The sequence below is a fragment of the Oncorhynchus masou genome, chromosome 27 (assembly GCF_036934945.1).
Source record: "Oncorhynchus masou masou isolate Uvic2021 chromosome 27, UVic_Omas_1.1, whole genome shotgun sequence".
NCBI lineage: Eukaryota > Metazoa > Chordata > Actinopteri > Salmoniformes > Salmonidae > Oncorhynchus > Oncorhynchus masou.
Window position 1 is genome coordinate 62,811,568 of NC_088238.1, and position 14,791 is coordinate 62,826,358.

The 14,791-nt window shown below is 36.6% G+C and overlaps 1 protein-coding gene across 1 annotated transcript in view; it reads right to left on the reverse strand.

Moving 5' to 3' along the window:
* Positions 1-491: 491 nt before the first annotated feature.
* LOC135515396 (lecithin retinol acyltransferase-like) overlaps positions 492-14,791 on the reverse strand; it is a 31,617-nt gene continuing 17,317 nt past the window's right edge. The window contains exon 2 of the mRNA XM_064939070.1: positions 492-1,543. Within this exon, the coding sequence (XP_064795142.1) occupies positions 1,391-1,543 (153 nt within the window). The 3' untranslated portion in view covers positions 492-1,390. The remainder of the gene's footprint in view (positions 1,544-14,791) is intronic.

Sequence of the window (14,791 nt, forward strand, 5' to 3'; positions counted from 1 at the left end):
GGACTGTGCCAGGGGATTTATACTACTATCTGTACTTGCTGGTGGCACAGACGCTGTTTCATCCTTTCCTACACTGAAATTACCCTTGCCTAACGATTGCGTCTGAAGCCGGGCTTGTAGCACAGCTATCCTCGCCGTAAGGCGAGTACAGCGACTGCAATTAGAAGGCATCATGTTAATGTTACTACTTAGCTTCGGGTGTTGGAGGTCCTGACGAATCGTGTCCAGATAAAGCGTCCGGAGTGAAAAAGTTGTGGGTGGAAAAAAATATATATATATATATGTGTGTGTGTGTATAACAACAGTAATTAAAAAGTAAAAACCGTAAAATTGTCAGGTAGCAAAATAGGTTGGCAACAAAACGCACAGCACAGCAACTCGAAAACAGACACACACACACACACACACACACACACACACACACACACACACACACACACACGACCAGTCAGTACAATGTACAGGTATTTATTTACATAAAAAATACAGTATAAAGTTGTTACAATGTGAAAAATAAATTCTGTGCAAAGTGTTCATGGTTAGAGACGGGTACAGAAACTGTTAATGACCGGTATTTAAGTTTTCTGAAAAATGGAACATTATGCTGTCATTATGTTGTCATTATGCTGTCATTATGTTGTCATAATGTTGTCATTATGTTGTCATTATGTTGTCATTATGCTGTCATGGTGCTGTCATTATGTTGTCATTATGCTGTCATAATGTTGTCATAGTGCTGTCATTATGCTGTCATTATGCTGTCATAATGTTGTCATAGTGCTGTCATTATGTTGTCATTATGTTGTCATAGTGCTGTCATTATGCTGTCATTATGCTGTCATTATGCTGTCATTATGTTGTCATTATGTTGTCATAGTGCTGTCATTATGCTGTCATTATGCTGTCATTATGCTCTCATAGTGATGTCATAATGTTGTCATAATGCTGTCATTATGCTGTCATTATGCTGTCATTATGTTGTCGTTATGCTGTCATAGTGATGTCATAATGTTGTCATTATGTTGTCATTATGCTGTCATAGTGCTGTCATTATGCTGTCATTATGCTGTCATTATGCTCTCATAGTGATGTCATAATGTTGTCATAATGCTGTCATTATGCTCTCATAGTGATGTCATTATGTTGTCATAATGCTGTCATAGTGCTGTCATAGTGATGTCATAATACTGTCAAAATGTTGTCATTATGCTGTCATAATGTTGTCATAGTGCTGTCATTATGCTGTCATAGTGATGTCATAATGCTGTCATAGTGATGTCATAATGCTGTCATTGCTGCCCATTTCTGGAGCCGTTTAAAACACAGCACATACACTTCAATACATATTATAAAATTCCATCATTCCAAGTCCAATATTGAATTCCCAGAATCAGCCAGCCATCCAGAGGGTGAAGGGGATGAGGAGGGTGGGTATGGCGGTGTAGGACGACATTCCGAGATAGACCACAGACAGAATTCCCAGGAACGCCGTCAGCGGAACACTCCTGTGATCCCGGATGACAGATTTCAGCCAATCACAGAACTAAAACCAAAACAAGAGGAAAGATGAGAACTTTAGTTCATGGTTTATAATGAAGCAATAAGGCCAAAGGAGGTGTGGTATATGGCCAATATACCACGGCTAAGGGATGTTCTTAGGCACGACGCAACACGGAGTGCCTGAATACAGACCTGAGCCGTGGTATATTGGCCATATACCACAAACCCCCCGAGGAGCCTTATTGATGTTATAAACTGGTTATCAATGTAATTAGAGCAGTAAAAATACATGTTTTGTCATACCCGTGGTATACGGTCTGATATACCAAGGCTGTCAGCCAATCAGCATTCAGGGTTCGAACCACCCAGTTTATAATATAGTGATAGAGAGGGGAAGATGAGGATTTTAGGACACCTCGTGGTTTATATTATAGTGGTAGAGAGATGAGGACACCTCATGGTTTATATTATAGTGGTAGAGAGATGAGGACACCTCATGGTTTATATTATAGTGAGAGATGAGGACTCCTCGTGGTTTATATTATAGTGGTAGATGAGGACACCTCATGGTTTATATTATAGTGATAGATGAGGACACCTCATGGTTTATATTATAGTGGTAGATGAGGACACCTCATGGTTTATATTATAGTGATAGATGAGGACACCTCATGGTTTATATTATAGTGAGAGAGAGATGAGGACACCTCATGGTTTATATTATAGTGATAGAGAGATGAGGACAACTAATGGTTTATATTATAGTGATAGATGAGGACACCTCATGGTTTATATTATAGTGAGAGAGAGATGAGGACACCTCATGGTTTATATTATAGTGAGAGATGAGGACACCTCATGGTTTATATTATAGTGATAGAGAGATGAGGACACCTCATGGTTTATATTATAGTGAGAGATGAGGACACCTCATGGTTTATATTATAGTGGTAGAGAGATGAGGACACCTCATGGTTTATATTATAGTGGTAGATGAGGACACCTCATGGTTTATATTATAGTGGTAGATGAGGACACCTCATGGTTTATATTATAGTGAGAGATGAGGACACCTCATGGTTTATATTATAGTGGTAGAGAGATGAGGACACCTCATGGTTTATATTATAGTGGTAGATGAGGACACCTCATGGTTTATATTATAGTGAGAGATGAGGACACCTCATGGTTTATATTATAGTGAGAGATGAGGACACCTCATGGTTTATATTATATTGATAGATGAGGATACCTCATGGTTTATATTATAGTGGTAGATGAGGACACCTCATGGTTTATATTATAGTGAGAGATGAGGACACCTTGTGGTTTATATTATAGTGGTAGATGAGGACACCTCATGGTTTATATTATAGTGAGAGATGAGGACACCTCATGGTTTATATTATAGTGGTAGATGAGGACACCTCGTGGTTTATATTATAGTGAGAGATGAGGACACCTTGTGGTTTATATTATAGTGAGAGATGAGGACACCTCATGGTTTATATTATAGTGATAGATGAGGACACCTCATGGTTTATATTATAGTGAGAGATGAGGACACCTCATGGTTTATATTATAGTGAGAGATGAGGACACCTCATGGTTTATATTATAGTGATAGATGAGGACACCTCATGGTTTATATTATAGTTGTAGATGAGGACACCTCATGGTTTATATTATAGTGATAGATGAGGACACCTCATGGTTTATATTATAGTGATAGATGAGGACACCTCATGGTTTATATTATAGTTGAAGATGAGGACACCTCATGGTTTATATTATAGTGAGAGATGAGGACACCTCATGGTTTATATTATAGTGGTAGATGAGGACACCTCATGGTTTATATTATAGTGGTAGATGAGGACACCTCATGGTTTATATTATAGTGGTAGATGAGGACACCTCGTGGTTTATATTATAGTGAGAGATGAGGACACCTTGTGGTTTATATTATAGTGAGAGATGAGGACACCTCATGGTTTATATTATAGTGATAGATGAGGACACCTCATGGTTTATATTATAGTTGTAGATGAGGACACCTCATGGTTTATATTATAGTGATAGATGAGGACACCTCATGGTTTATATTATAGTGATAGATGAGGACACCTCATGGTTTATATTATAGTTGTAGATGAGGACACCTCATGGTTTATATTATAGTGAGAGATGAGGACACCTCATGGTTTATATTATAGTGGTAGATGAGGACACCTCATGGTTTATATTATAGTGATAGAGAGATGAGGACACCTCATGGTTTATATTATAGTGATAGAGAGATGAGGACACCTCATGGTTTATATTATAGTGGTAGATGAGGACACCTCATGGTTTATATTATAGTGATAGATGAGGACACCTCATGGTTTATATTATAGTGGTAGATGAGGACACCTCATGGTTTATATTATAGTGAGAGATGAGGACACCTCATGGTTTATATTATAGTGAGAGATGAGGACACCTCATGGTTTATATTATATTGATAGATGAGGATACCTCATGGTTTATATTATAGTGAGAGATGAGGACACCTCATGGTTTATATTATAGTGGTAGATGAGGACACCTCATGGTTTATATTATAGTGATAGAGAGATGAGGACACCTCATGGTTTATATTATAGTGATAGAGAGATGAGGACACCTCATGGTTTATATTATAGTGGTAGATGAGGACACCTCATGGTTTATATTATAGTGAGAGATGCGGACACCTCATGGTTTATATTATAGTGATAGATGAGGACACCTCATGGTTTATATTATAGTGAGAGATGAGGACACCTCATGGTTTATATTATAGTGAGAGATGAGGACACCTCATGGTTTATATTATATTGATAGATGAGGATACCTCATGGTTTATATTATAGTGGTAGATGAGGACACCTCATGGTTTATATTATAGTGAGAGATGAGGACACCTTGTGGTTTATATTATAGTGGTAGATGAGGACACCTCATGGTTTATATTATAGTGAGAGATGAGGACACCTCATGGTTTATATTATAGTGGTAGATGAGGACACCTCGTGGTTTATATTATAGTGAGAGATGAGGACACCTTGTGGTTTATATTATAGTGAGAGATGAGGACACCTCATGGTTTATATTATAGTGATAGATGAGGACACCTCATGGTTTATATTATAGTGAGAGATGAGGACACCTCATGGTTTATATTATAGTGAGAGATGAGGACACCTCATGGTTTATATTATAGTGATAGATGAGGACACCTCATGGTTTATATTATAGTTGTAGATGAGGACACCTCATGGTTTATATTATAGTGATAAATGAGGACACCTCATGGTTTATATTATAGTGATAGATGAGGACACCTCATGGTTTATATTATAGTTGAAGATGAGGACACCTCATGGTTTATATTATAGTGAGAGATGAGGACACCTCATGGTTTATATTATAGTGGTAGATGAGGACACCTCATGGTTTATATTATAGTGGTAGATGAGGACACCTCATGGTTTATATTATAGTGGTAGATGAGGACACCTCGTGGTTTATATTATAGTGAGAGATGAGGACACCTCATGGTTTATATTATAGTGATAGATGAGGACACCTCATGGTTTATATTATAGTGGTAGATGAGGACACCTCATGGTTTATATTATAGTGGTAGATGAGGACACCTCATGGTTTATATTATAGTGATAGATGAGGACACCTCATGGTTTATATTATAGTGATAGATGAGGACACCTCATGGTTTATATTATAGTTGTAGATGAGGACACCTCATGGTTTATATTATAGTGAGAGATGAGGACACCTCATGGTTTATATTATAGTGGTAGATGAGGACACCTCATGGTTTATATTATAGTGATAGAGAGATGAGGACACCTCATGGTTTATAGTATAGTGATAGAGAGATGAGGACACCTCATGGTTTATATTATAGTGGTAGATGAGGACACCTCATGGTTTATATTATAGTGATAGATGAGGACACCTCATGGTTTATATTATAGTGGTAGATGAGGACACCTCATGGTTTATATTATAGTGGTAGATGAGGACACCTCATGGTTTATATTATAGTGGTAGATGAGGACACCTCATGGTTTATATTATAGTGAGAGATGCGGACACCTCATGGTTTATATTATAGTGATAGATGAGGACACCTCATGGTTTATATTATAGTGGTAGATGAGGACACCTCATGGTTTATATTATAGTGAGAGATGAGGACACCTCATGGTTTATATTATAGTGGTAGAGAGATGAGGACACCTCATGGTTTATATTATAGTGATAGAGAGATGAGGACACCTCATGGTTTATATTATAGTGATAGAGAGATGAGGACACCTCATGGTTTATATTATAGTGGTAGATGAGGACACCTCATGGTTTATATTATAGTGGTAGATGAGGACACCTCATGGTTTATATTATAGTGATAGAGAGATGAGGACACCTCATGGTTTATATTATAGTGATAGATGAGGACACCTCATGGTTTATATTATAGTGGTAGATGAGGACACCTCATGGTTTATATTATAGTGGTAGATGAGGACACCTCATGGTTTATATTATAGTGATAGAGAGATGAGGACACCTCATGGTTTATATTATAGTGGTAGATGAGGATACCTCATGGTTTATATTATAGTGATAGATGAGGACACCTCATGGTTTATATTATAGTGGTAGATGAGGACACCTCATGGTTTATATTATAGTTGTAGATGAGGACACCTCATGGTTTATATTATAGTGATAGAGAGATGAGGACACCTCATGGTTTATATTATAGTGAGAGATGAGGACAACTCATGGTTTATATTATAGTGGTAGAGAGATGAGGACACCTCATGGTTTATATTATAGTGATAGATGAGGACACCTCATGGTTTATATTATAGTGAGAGATGAGGACACCTCATGGTTTATATTATATTGATAGATGAGGATACCTCATGGTTTATATTATAGTGGTAGATGAGGACACCTCATGGTTTATATTATAGTGAGAGATGAGGACACCTTGTGGTTTATATTATAGTGGTAGATGAGGACACCTCATGGTTTATATTATAGTGAGAGATGAGGACACCTCATGGTTTATATTATAGTGGTAGATGAGGACACCTCGTGGTTTATATTATAGTGAGAGATGAGGACACCTTGTGGTTTATATTATAGTGAGAGATGAGGACACCTCATGGTTTATATTATAGTGATAGATGAGGACACCTCATGGTTTATATTATAGTGAGAGATGAGGACACCTCATGGTTTATATTATAGTGAGAGATGAGGACACCTCATGGTTTATATTATAGTGATAGATGAGGACACCTCATGGTTTATATTATAGTTGTAGATGAGGACACCTCATGGTTTATATTATAGTGATAAATGAGGACACCTCATGGTTTATATTATAGTGATAGATGAGGACACCTCATGGTTTATATTATAGTTGAAGATGAGGACACCTCATGGTTTATATTATAGTGAGAGATGAGGACACCTCATGGTTTATATTATAGTGGTAGATGAGGACACCTCATGGTTTATATTATAGTGGTAGATGAGGACACCTCATGGTTTATATTATAGTGGTAGATGAGGACACCTCGTGGTTTATATTATAGTGAGAGATGAGGACACCTCATGGTTTATATTATAGTGATAGATGAGGACACCTCATGGTTTATATTATAGTGGTAGATGAGGACACCTCATGGTTTATATTAAAGTGGTAGATGAGGACACCTCATGGTTTATATTATAGTGATAGATGAGGACACCTCATGGTTTATATTATAGTGATAGATGAGGACACCTCATGGTTTATATTATAGTTGTAGATGAGGACACCTCATGGTTTATATTATAGTGAGAGATGAGGACACCTCATGGTTTATATTATAGTGGTAGATGAGGACACCTCATGGTTTATATTATAGTGATAGAGAGATGAGGACACCTCATGGTTTATAGTATAGTGATAGAGAGACACCTCATGGTTTATATTATAGTGGTAGAGAGATGAGGACACCTCATGGTTTATATTATAGTGGTAGATGAGGACACCTCATGGTTTATATTATAGTGATAGATGAGGACACCTCATGGTTTATATTATAGTGGTAGATGAGGACACCTCATGGTTTATATTATAGTGGTAGATGAGGACACCTCATGGTTTATATTATAGTGGTAGATGAGGACACCTCATGGTTTATATTATAGTGAGAGATGCGGACACCTCATGGTTTATATTATAGTGATAGATGAGGACACCTCATGGTTTATATTATAGTGGTAGATGAGGACACCTCATGGTTTATATTATAGTGAGAGATGAGGACACCTCATGGTTTATATTATAGTGGTAGAGAGATGAGGACACCTCATGGTTTATATTATAGTGATAGAGAGATGAGGACACCTCATGGTTTATATTATAGTGATAGAGAGATGAGGACACCTCATGGTTTATATTATAGTGGTAGATGAGGACACCTCATGGTTTATATTATAGTGGTAGATGAGGACACCTCATGGTTTATATTATAGTGATAGAGAGATGAGGACACCTCATGGTTTATATTATAGTGATAGATGAGGACACCTCATGGTTTATATTATAGTGGTAGATGAGGACACCTCATGGTTTATATTATAGTGGTAGATGAGGACACCTCATGGTTTATATTATAGTGATAGAGAGATGAGGACACCTCATGGTTTATATTATAGTGGTAGATGAGGACACCTCATGGTTTATATTATAGTGATAGATGAGGACACCTCATGGTTTATATTATAGTGGTAGATGAGGACACCTCATGGTTTATATTATAGTTGTAGATGAGGACACCTCATGGTTTATATTATAGTGATAGAGAGATGAGGACACCTCATGGTTTATATTATAGTGAGAGATGAGGACAACTCATGGTTTATATTATAGTGGTAGAGAGATGAGGACACCTCATGGTTTATATTATAGTGATAGATGAGGACACCTCATGGTTTATATTATAGTGATAGATGAGGACACCTCATGGTTTATATTATAGTGAGAGATGAGGACACCTCATGGTTTATATTATAGTGGTAGATGAGGACACCTCATGGTTTATAGTATAGTGAGAGATGAGGACACCTCATGGTTTATATTATAGTGATAGAGAGATGAGGACACCTCATGGTTTATATTATAGTGGTAGATGAGGACACCTCATGGTTTATATTATAGTTGTAGATGAGGACACCTCATGGTTTATATTATAGTGATAGATGAGGACACCTCATGGTTTATATTATAGTTGTAGATGAGGACACCTCATGGTTGATATTATAGTGATAGATGAGGACACCTCATGGTTTATATTATAGTTGTAGATGAGGACACCTCATGGTTTATATTATAGTGGTAGATGAGGACACCTCATGGTTTATATTATAGTGATAGAGAGATGAGGACACCTCATGGTTTATATTATAGTGATAGATGAGGACACCTCATGGTTTATATTATAGTGGTAGAGAGATGAGGACACCTCATGGTTTATATTATAGTGATAGATGAGGACACCTCATGGTTTATATTATAGTGATAGAGAGATGAGGACACCTCATGGTTTATATTATAGTGAGAGATGAGGACACCTCATGGTTTATATTATAGTGATAGATGAGGACACCTCATGGTTTATATTATAGTTGTAGATGAGGACACCTCATGGTTTATATTATAGTGATAGATGAGGACACCTCATGGTTTATATTATAGTGATAGATGAGGACACCTCATGGTTTATATTATAGTTGAAGATGAGGACACCTCATGGTTTATATTATAGTGAGAGATGAGGACACCTCATGGTTTATATTATAGTGGTAGATGAGGACACCTCATGGTTTATATTATAGTGGTAGATGAGGACACCTCATGGTTTATATTATAGTGATAGATGAGGACACCTCATGGTTTATATTATAGTGGTAGATGAGGACACCTCATGGTTTATATTATAGTGGTAGATGAGGACACCTCATGGTTTATATTGTAGTGGTAGATGAGGACACCTCATGGTTTATATTATAGTGAGAGATGCGGACACCTCATGGTTTATATTATAGTGATAGATGAGGACACCTCATGGTTTATATTATAGTGGTAGATGAGGACACCTCATGGTTTATATTATAGTGAGAGATGAGGACACCTCATGGTTTATATTATAGTGGTAGAGAGATGAGGACACCTCATGGTTTATATTATAGTGATAGAGAGATGAGGACACCTCATGGTTTATATTATAGTGATAGAGAGATGAGGACACCTCATGGTTTATATTATAGTGGTAGATGAGGACACCTCATGGTTTATATTATAGTGGTAGATGAGGACACCTCATGGTTTATATTATAGTGATAGAGAGATGAGGACACCTCATGGTTTATATTATAGTGATAGATGAGGACACCTCATGGTTTATATTATAGTGGTAGATGAGGACACCTCATGGTTTATATTATAGTGGTAGATGAGGACACCTCATGGTTTATATTATAGTGATAGAGAGATGAGGACACCTCATGGTTTATATTATAGTGGTAGATGAGGACACCTCATGGTTTATATTATAGTGATAGATGAGGACACCTCATGGTTTATATTATAGTGAGAGATGAGGATACCTCATGGTTTATATTATAGTGAGAGATGAGGACACCTCATGGTTTATATTATAGTGATAGATGAGGACACCTCATGGTTTATATTATAGTTGTAGATGAGGACACCTCATGGTTTATATTATAGTGATAGATGAGGACACCTCATGGTTTATATTATAGTGATAGATGAGGACACCTCATGGTTTATATTATAGTTGAAGATGAGGACACCTCATGGTTTATATTATAGTGAGAGATGAGGACACCTCATGGTTTATATTATAGTGGTAGATGAGGACACCTCATGGTTTATATTATAGTGGTAGATGAGGACACCTCATGGTTTATATTATAGTGGTAGATGAGGACACCTCATGGTTTATATTATAGTGGTAGATGAGGACACCTCATATTTATATTATAGTTGTAGATGAGGACACCTCATGGTTTATATTATAGTGATAGATGAGGACACCTCATGGTTTATATTATAGTTGTAGATGAGGACACCTCATGGTTGATATTATAGTGATAGATGAGGACACCTCATGGTTTATATTATAGTTGTAGATGAGGACACCTCATGGTTTATATTATAGTGGTAGATGAGGACACCTCATGGTTTATATTATAGTGATAGAGAGATGAGGACACCTCATGGTTTATATTATAGTGATAGATGAGGACACCTCATGGTTTATATTATAGTGGTAGAGAGATGAGGACACCTCATGGTTTATATTATAGTGATAGATGAGGACACCTCATGGTTTATATTATAGTGATAGATGAGGACACCTCATGGTTTATATTATAGTGAGAGATGAGGACACCTCATGGTTTATATTATAGTGATAGATGAGGACACCTCATGGTTTATATTATAGTTGTAGATGAGGACACCTCATGGTTTATATTATAGTGATAGATGAGGACACCTCATGGTTTATATTATAGTGATAGATGAGGACACCTCATGGTTTATATTATAGTTGAAGATGAGGACAGCTCATGGTTTATATTATAGTGGTAGATGAGGACACCTCATGGTTTATATTATAGTGAGAGATGCGGACACCTCATGGTTTATATTATAGTGATAGATGAGGACACCTCATGGTTTATATTATAGTGGTAGATGAGGACACCTCATGGTTTATATTATAGTGAGAGATGAGGACACCTCATGGTTTATATTATAGTGGTAGAGAGATGAGGACACCTCATGGTTTATATTATAGTGATAGAGAGATGAGGAAACCTCATGGTTTATATTATAGTGATAGAGAGATGAGGACACCTCATGGTTTATATTATAGTGGTAGATGAGGACACCTCATGGTTTATATTATAGTGGTAGATGAGGACACCTCATGGTTTATATTATAGTGATAGAGAGATGAGGACACCTCATGGTTTATATTATAGTGATAGATGAGGACACCTCATGGTTTATATTATAGTGGTAGATGAGGACACCTCATGGTTTATATTATAGTGGTAGATGAGGACACCTCATGGTTTATATTATAGTGATAGAGAGATGAGGACACCTCATGGTTTATATTATAGTGGTAGATGAGGACACCTCATGGTTTATATTATAGTGATAGATGAGGACACCTCATGGTTTATATTATAGTGGTAGATGAGGACACCTCATGGTTTATATTATAGTTGTAGATGAGGACACCTCATGGTTTATATTATAGTGATAGAGAGATGAGGACACCTCATGGTTTATATTATAGTGAGAGATGAGGACACCTCATGGTTTATATTATAGTGGTAGAGAGATGAGGACACCTCATGGTTTATATTATAGTGATAGATGAGGACACCTCATGGTTTATATTATAGTGATAGATGAGGACACCTCATGGTTTATATTATAGTGAGAGATGAGGACACCTCATGGTTTATATTATAGTGGTAGATGAGGACACCTCATGGTTTATAGTATAGTGAGAGATGAGGACACCTCATGGTTTATATTATAGTGATAGAGAGATGAGGACACCTCATGGTTTATATTATAGTGGTAGATGAGGACACCTCATGGTTTATATTATAGTTGTAGATGAGGACACCTCATGGTTTATATTATAGTGATAGATGAGGACACCTCATGGTTTATATTATAGTGGTAGATGAGGACACCTCATGGTTTATATTATAGTGAGAGATGAGGACACCTCATGGTTTATATTATAGTGGAGAGATGAGGACACCTCATGGTTTATATTATAGTGATAGAGAGATGAGGAAACCTCATGGTTTATATTATAGTGATAGAGAGATGAGGACACCTCATGGTTTATATTATAGTGGTAGATGAGGACACCTCATGGTTTATATAGTGGTAGATGAGGACACCTCATGGTTTATATTATAGTGATAGAGAGATGAGGACACCTCATGGTTTATATTATAGTGATAGATGAGGACACCTCATGGTTTATATTATAGTGGTAGATGAGGACACCTCATGGTTTATATTATAGTGGTAGATGAGGACACCTCATGGTTTATATTATAGTGATAGAGAGATGAGGACACCTCATGGTTTATATTATAGTGGTAGATGAGGACACCTCATGGTTTATATTATAGTGATAGATGAGGACACCTCATGGTTTATATTATAGTGGTAGATGAGGACACCTCATGGTTTATATTATAGTTGTAGATGAGGACACCTCATGGTTTATATTATAGTGATAGAGAGATGAGGACACCTCATGGTTTATATTATAGTGGTAGAGAGATGAGGACACCTCATGGTTTATATTATAGTTGAAGATGAGGACACCTCATGGTTTATATTATAGTGAGAGATGAGGACACCTCATGGTTTATATTATAGTGGTAGATGAGGACACCTCATGGTTTATATTATAGTGGTAGATGAGGACACCTCATGGTTTATATTATAGTGATAGATGAGGACACCTCATGGTTTATATTATAGTGGTAGATGAGGACACCTCATGGTTTATATTATAGTGGTAGATGAGGACACCTCATGGTTTATATTGTAGTGGTAGATGAGGACACCTCATGGTTTATATTATAGTGAGAGATGCGGACACCTCATGGTTTATATTATAGTGATAGATGAGGACACCTCATGGTTTATATTATAGTGGTAGATGAGGACACCTCATGGTTTATATTATAGTGAGAGATGAGGACACCTCATGGTTTATATTATAGTGGTAGAGAGATGAGGACACCTCATGGTTTATATTATAGTGATAGAGAGATGAGGACACCTCATGGTTTATATTATAGTGATAGAGAGATGAGGACACCTCATGGTTTATATTATAGTGGTAGATGAGGACACCTCATGGTTTATATTATAGTGGTAGATGAGGACACCTCATGGTTTATATTATAGTGATAGAGAGATGAGGACACCTCATGGTTTATATTATAGTGATAGATGAGGACACCTCATGGTTTATATTATAGTGGTAGATGAGGACACCTCATGGTTTATATTATAGTGGTAGATGAGGACACCTCATGGTTTATATTATAGTGATAGAGAGATGAGGACACCTCATGGTTTATATTATAGTGGTAGATGAGGACACCTCATGGTTTATATTATAGTGATAGATGAGGACACCTCATGGTTTATATTATAGTGAGAGATGAGGATACCTCATGGTTTATATTATAGTGAGAGATGAGGACACCTCATGGTTTATATTATAGTGATAGATGAGGACACCTCATGGTTTATATTATAGTTGTAGATGAGGACACCTCATGGTTTATATTATAGTGATAGATGAGGACACCTCATGGTTTATATTATAGTGATAGATGAGGACACCTCATGGTTTATATTATAGTTGAAGATGAGGACACCTCATGGTTTATATTATAGTGAGAGATGAGGACACCTCATGGTTTATATTATAGTGGTAGATGAGGACACCTCATGGTTTATATTATAGTGGTAGATGAGGACACCTCATGGTTTATATTATAGTGGTAGATGAGGACACCTCATGGTTTATATTATAGTGGTAGATGAGGACACCTCATATTTATATTATAGTTGTAGATGAGGACACCTCATGGTTTATATTATAGTGATAGATGAGGACACCTCATGGTTTATATTATAGTTGTAGATGAGGACACCTCATGGTTGATATTATAGTGATAGATGAGGACACCTCATGGTTTATATTATAGTTGTAGATGAGGACACCTCATGGTTTATATTATAGTGGTAGATGAGGACACCTCATGGTTTATATTATAGTGATAGAGAGATGAGGACACCTCATGGTTTATATTATAGTGATAGATGAGGACACCTCATGGTTTATATTATAGTGGTAGAGAGATGAGGACACCTCATGGTTTATATTATAGTGATAGATGAGGACACCTCATGGTTTATATTATAGTGATAGATGAGGACACCTCATGGTTTATATTATAGTGAGAGATGAGGACACCTCATGGTTTATATTATAGTGATAGATGAGGACACCTCATGGTTTATATTATAGTTGTAGATGAGGACACCTCATGGTTTATATTATAGTGATAGATGAGGACA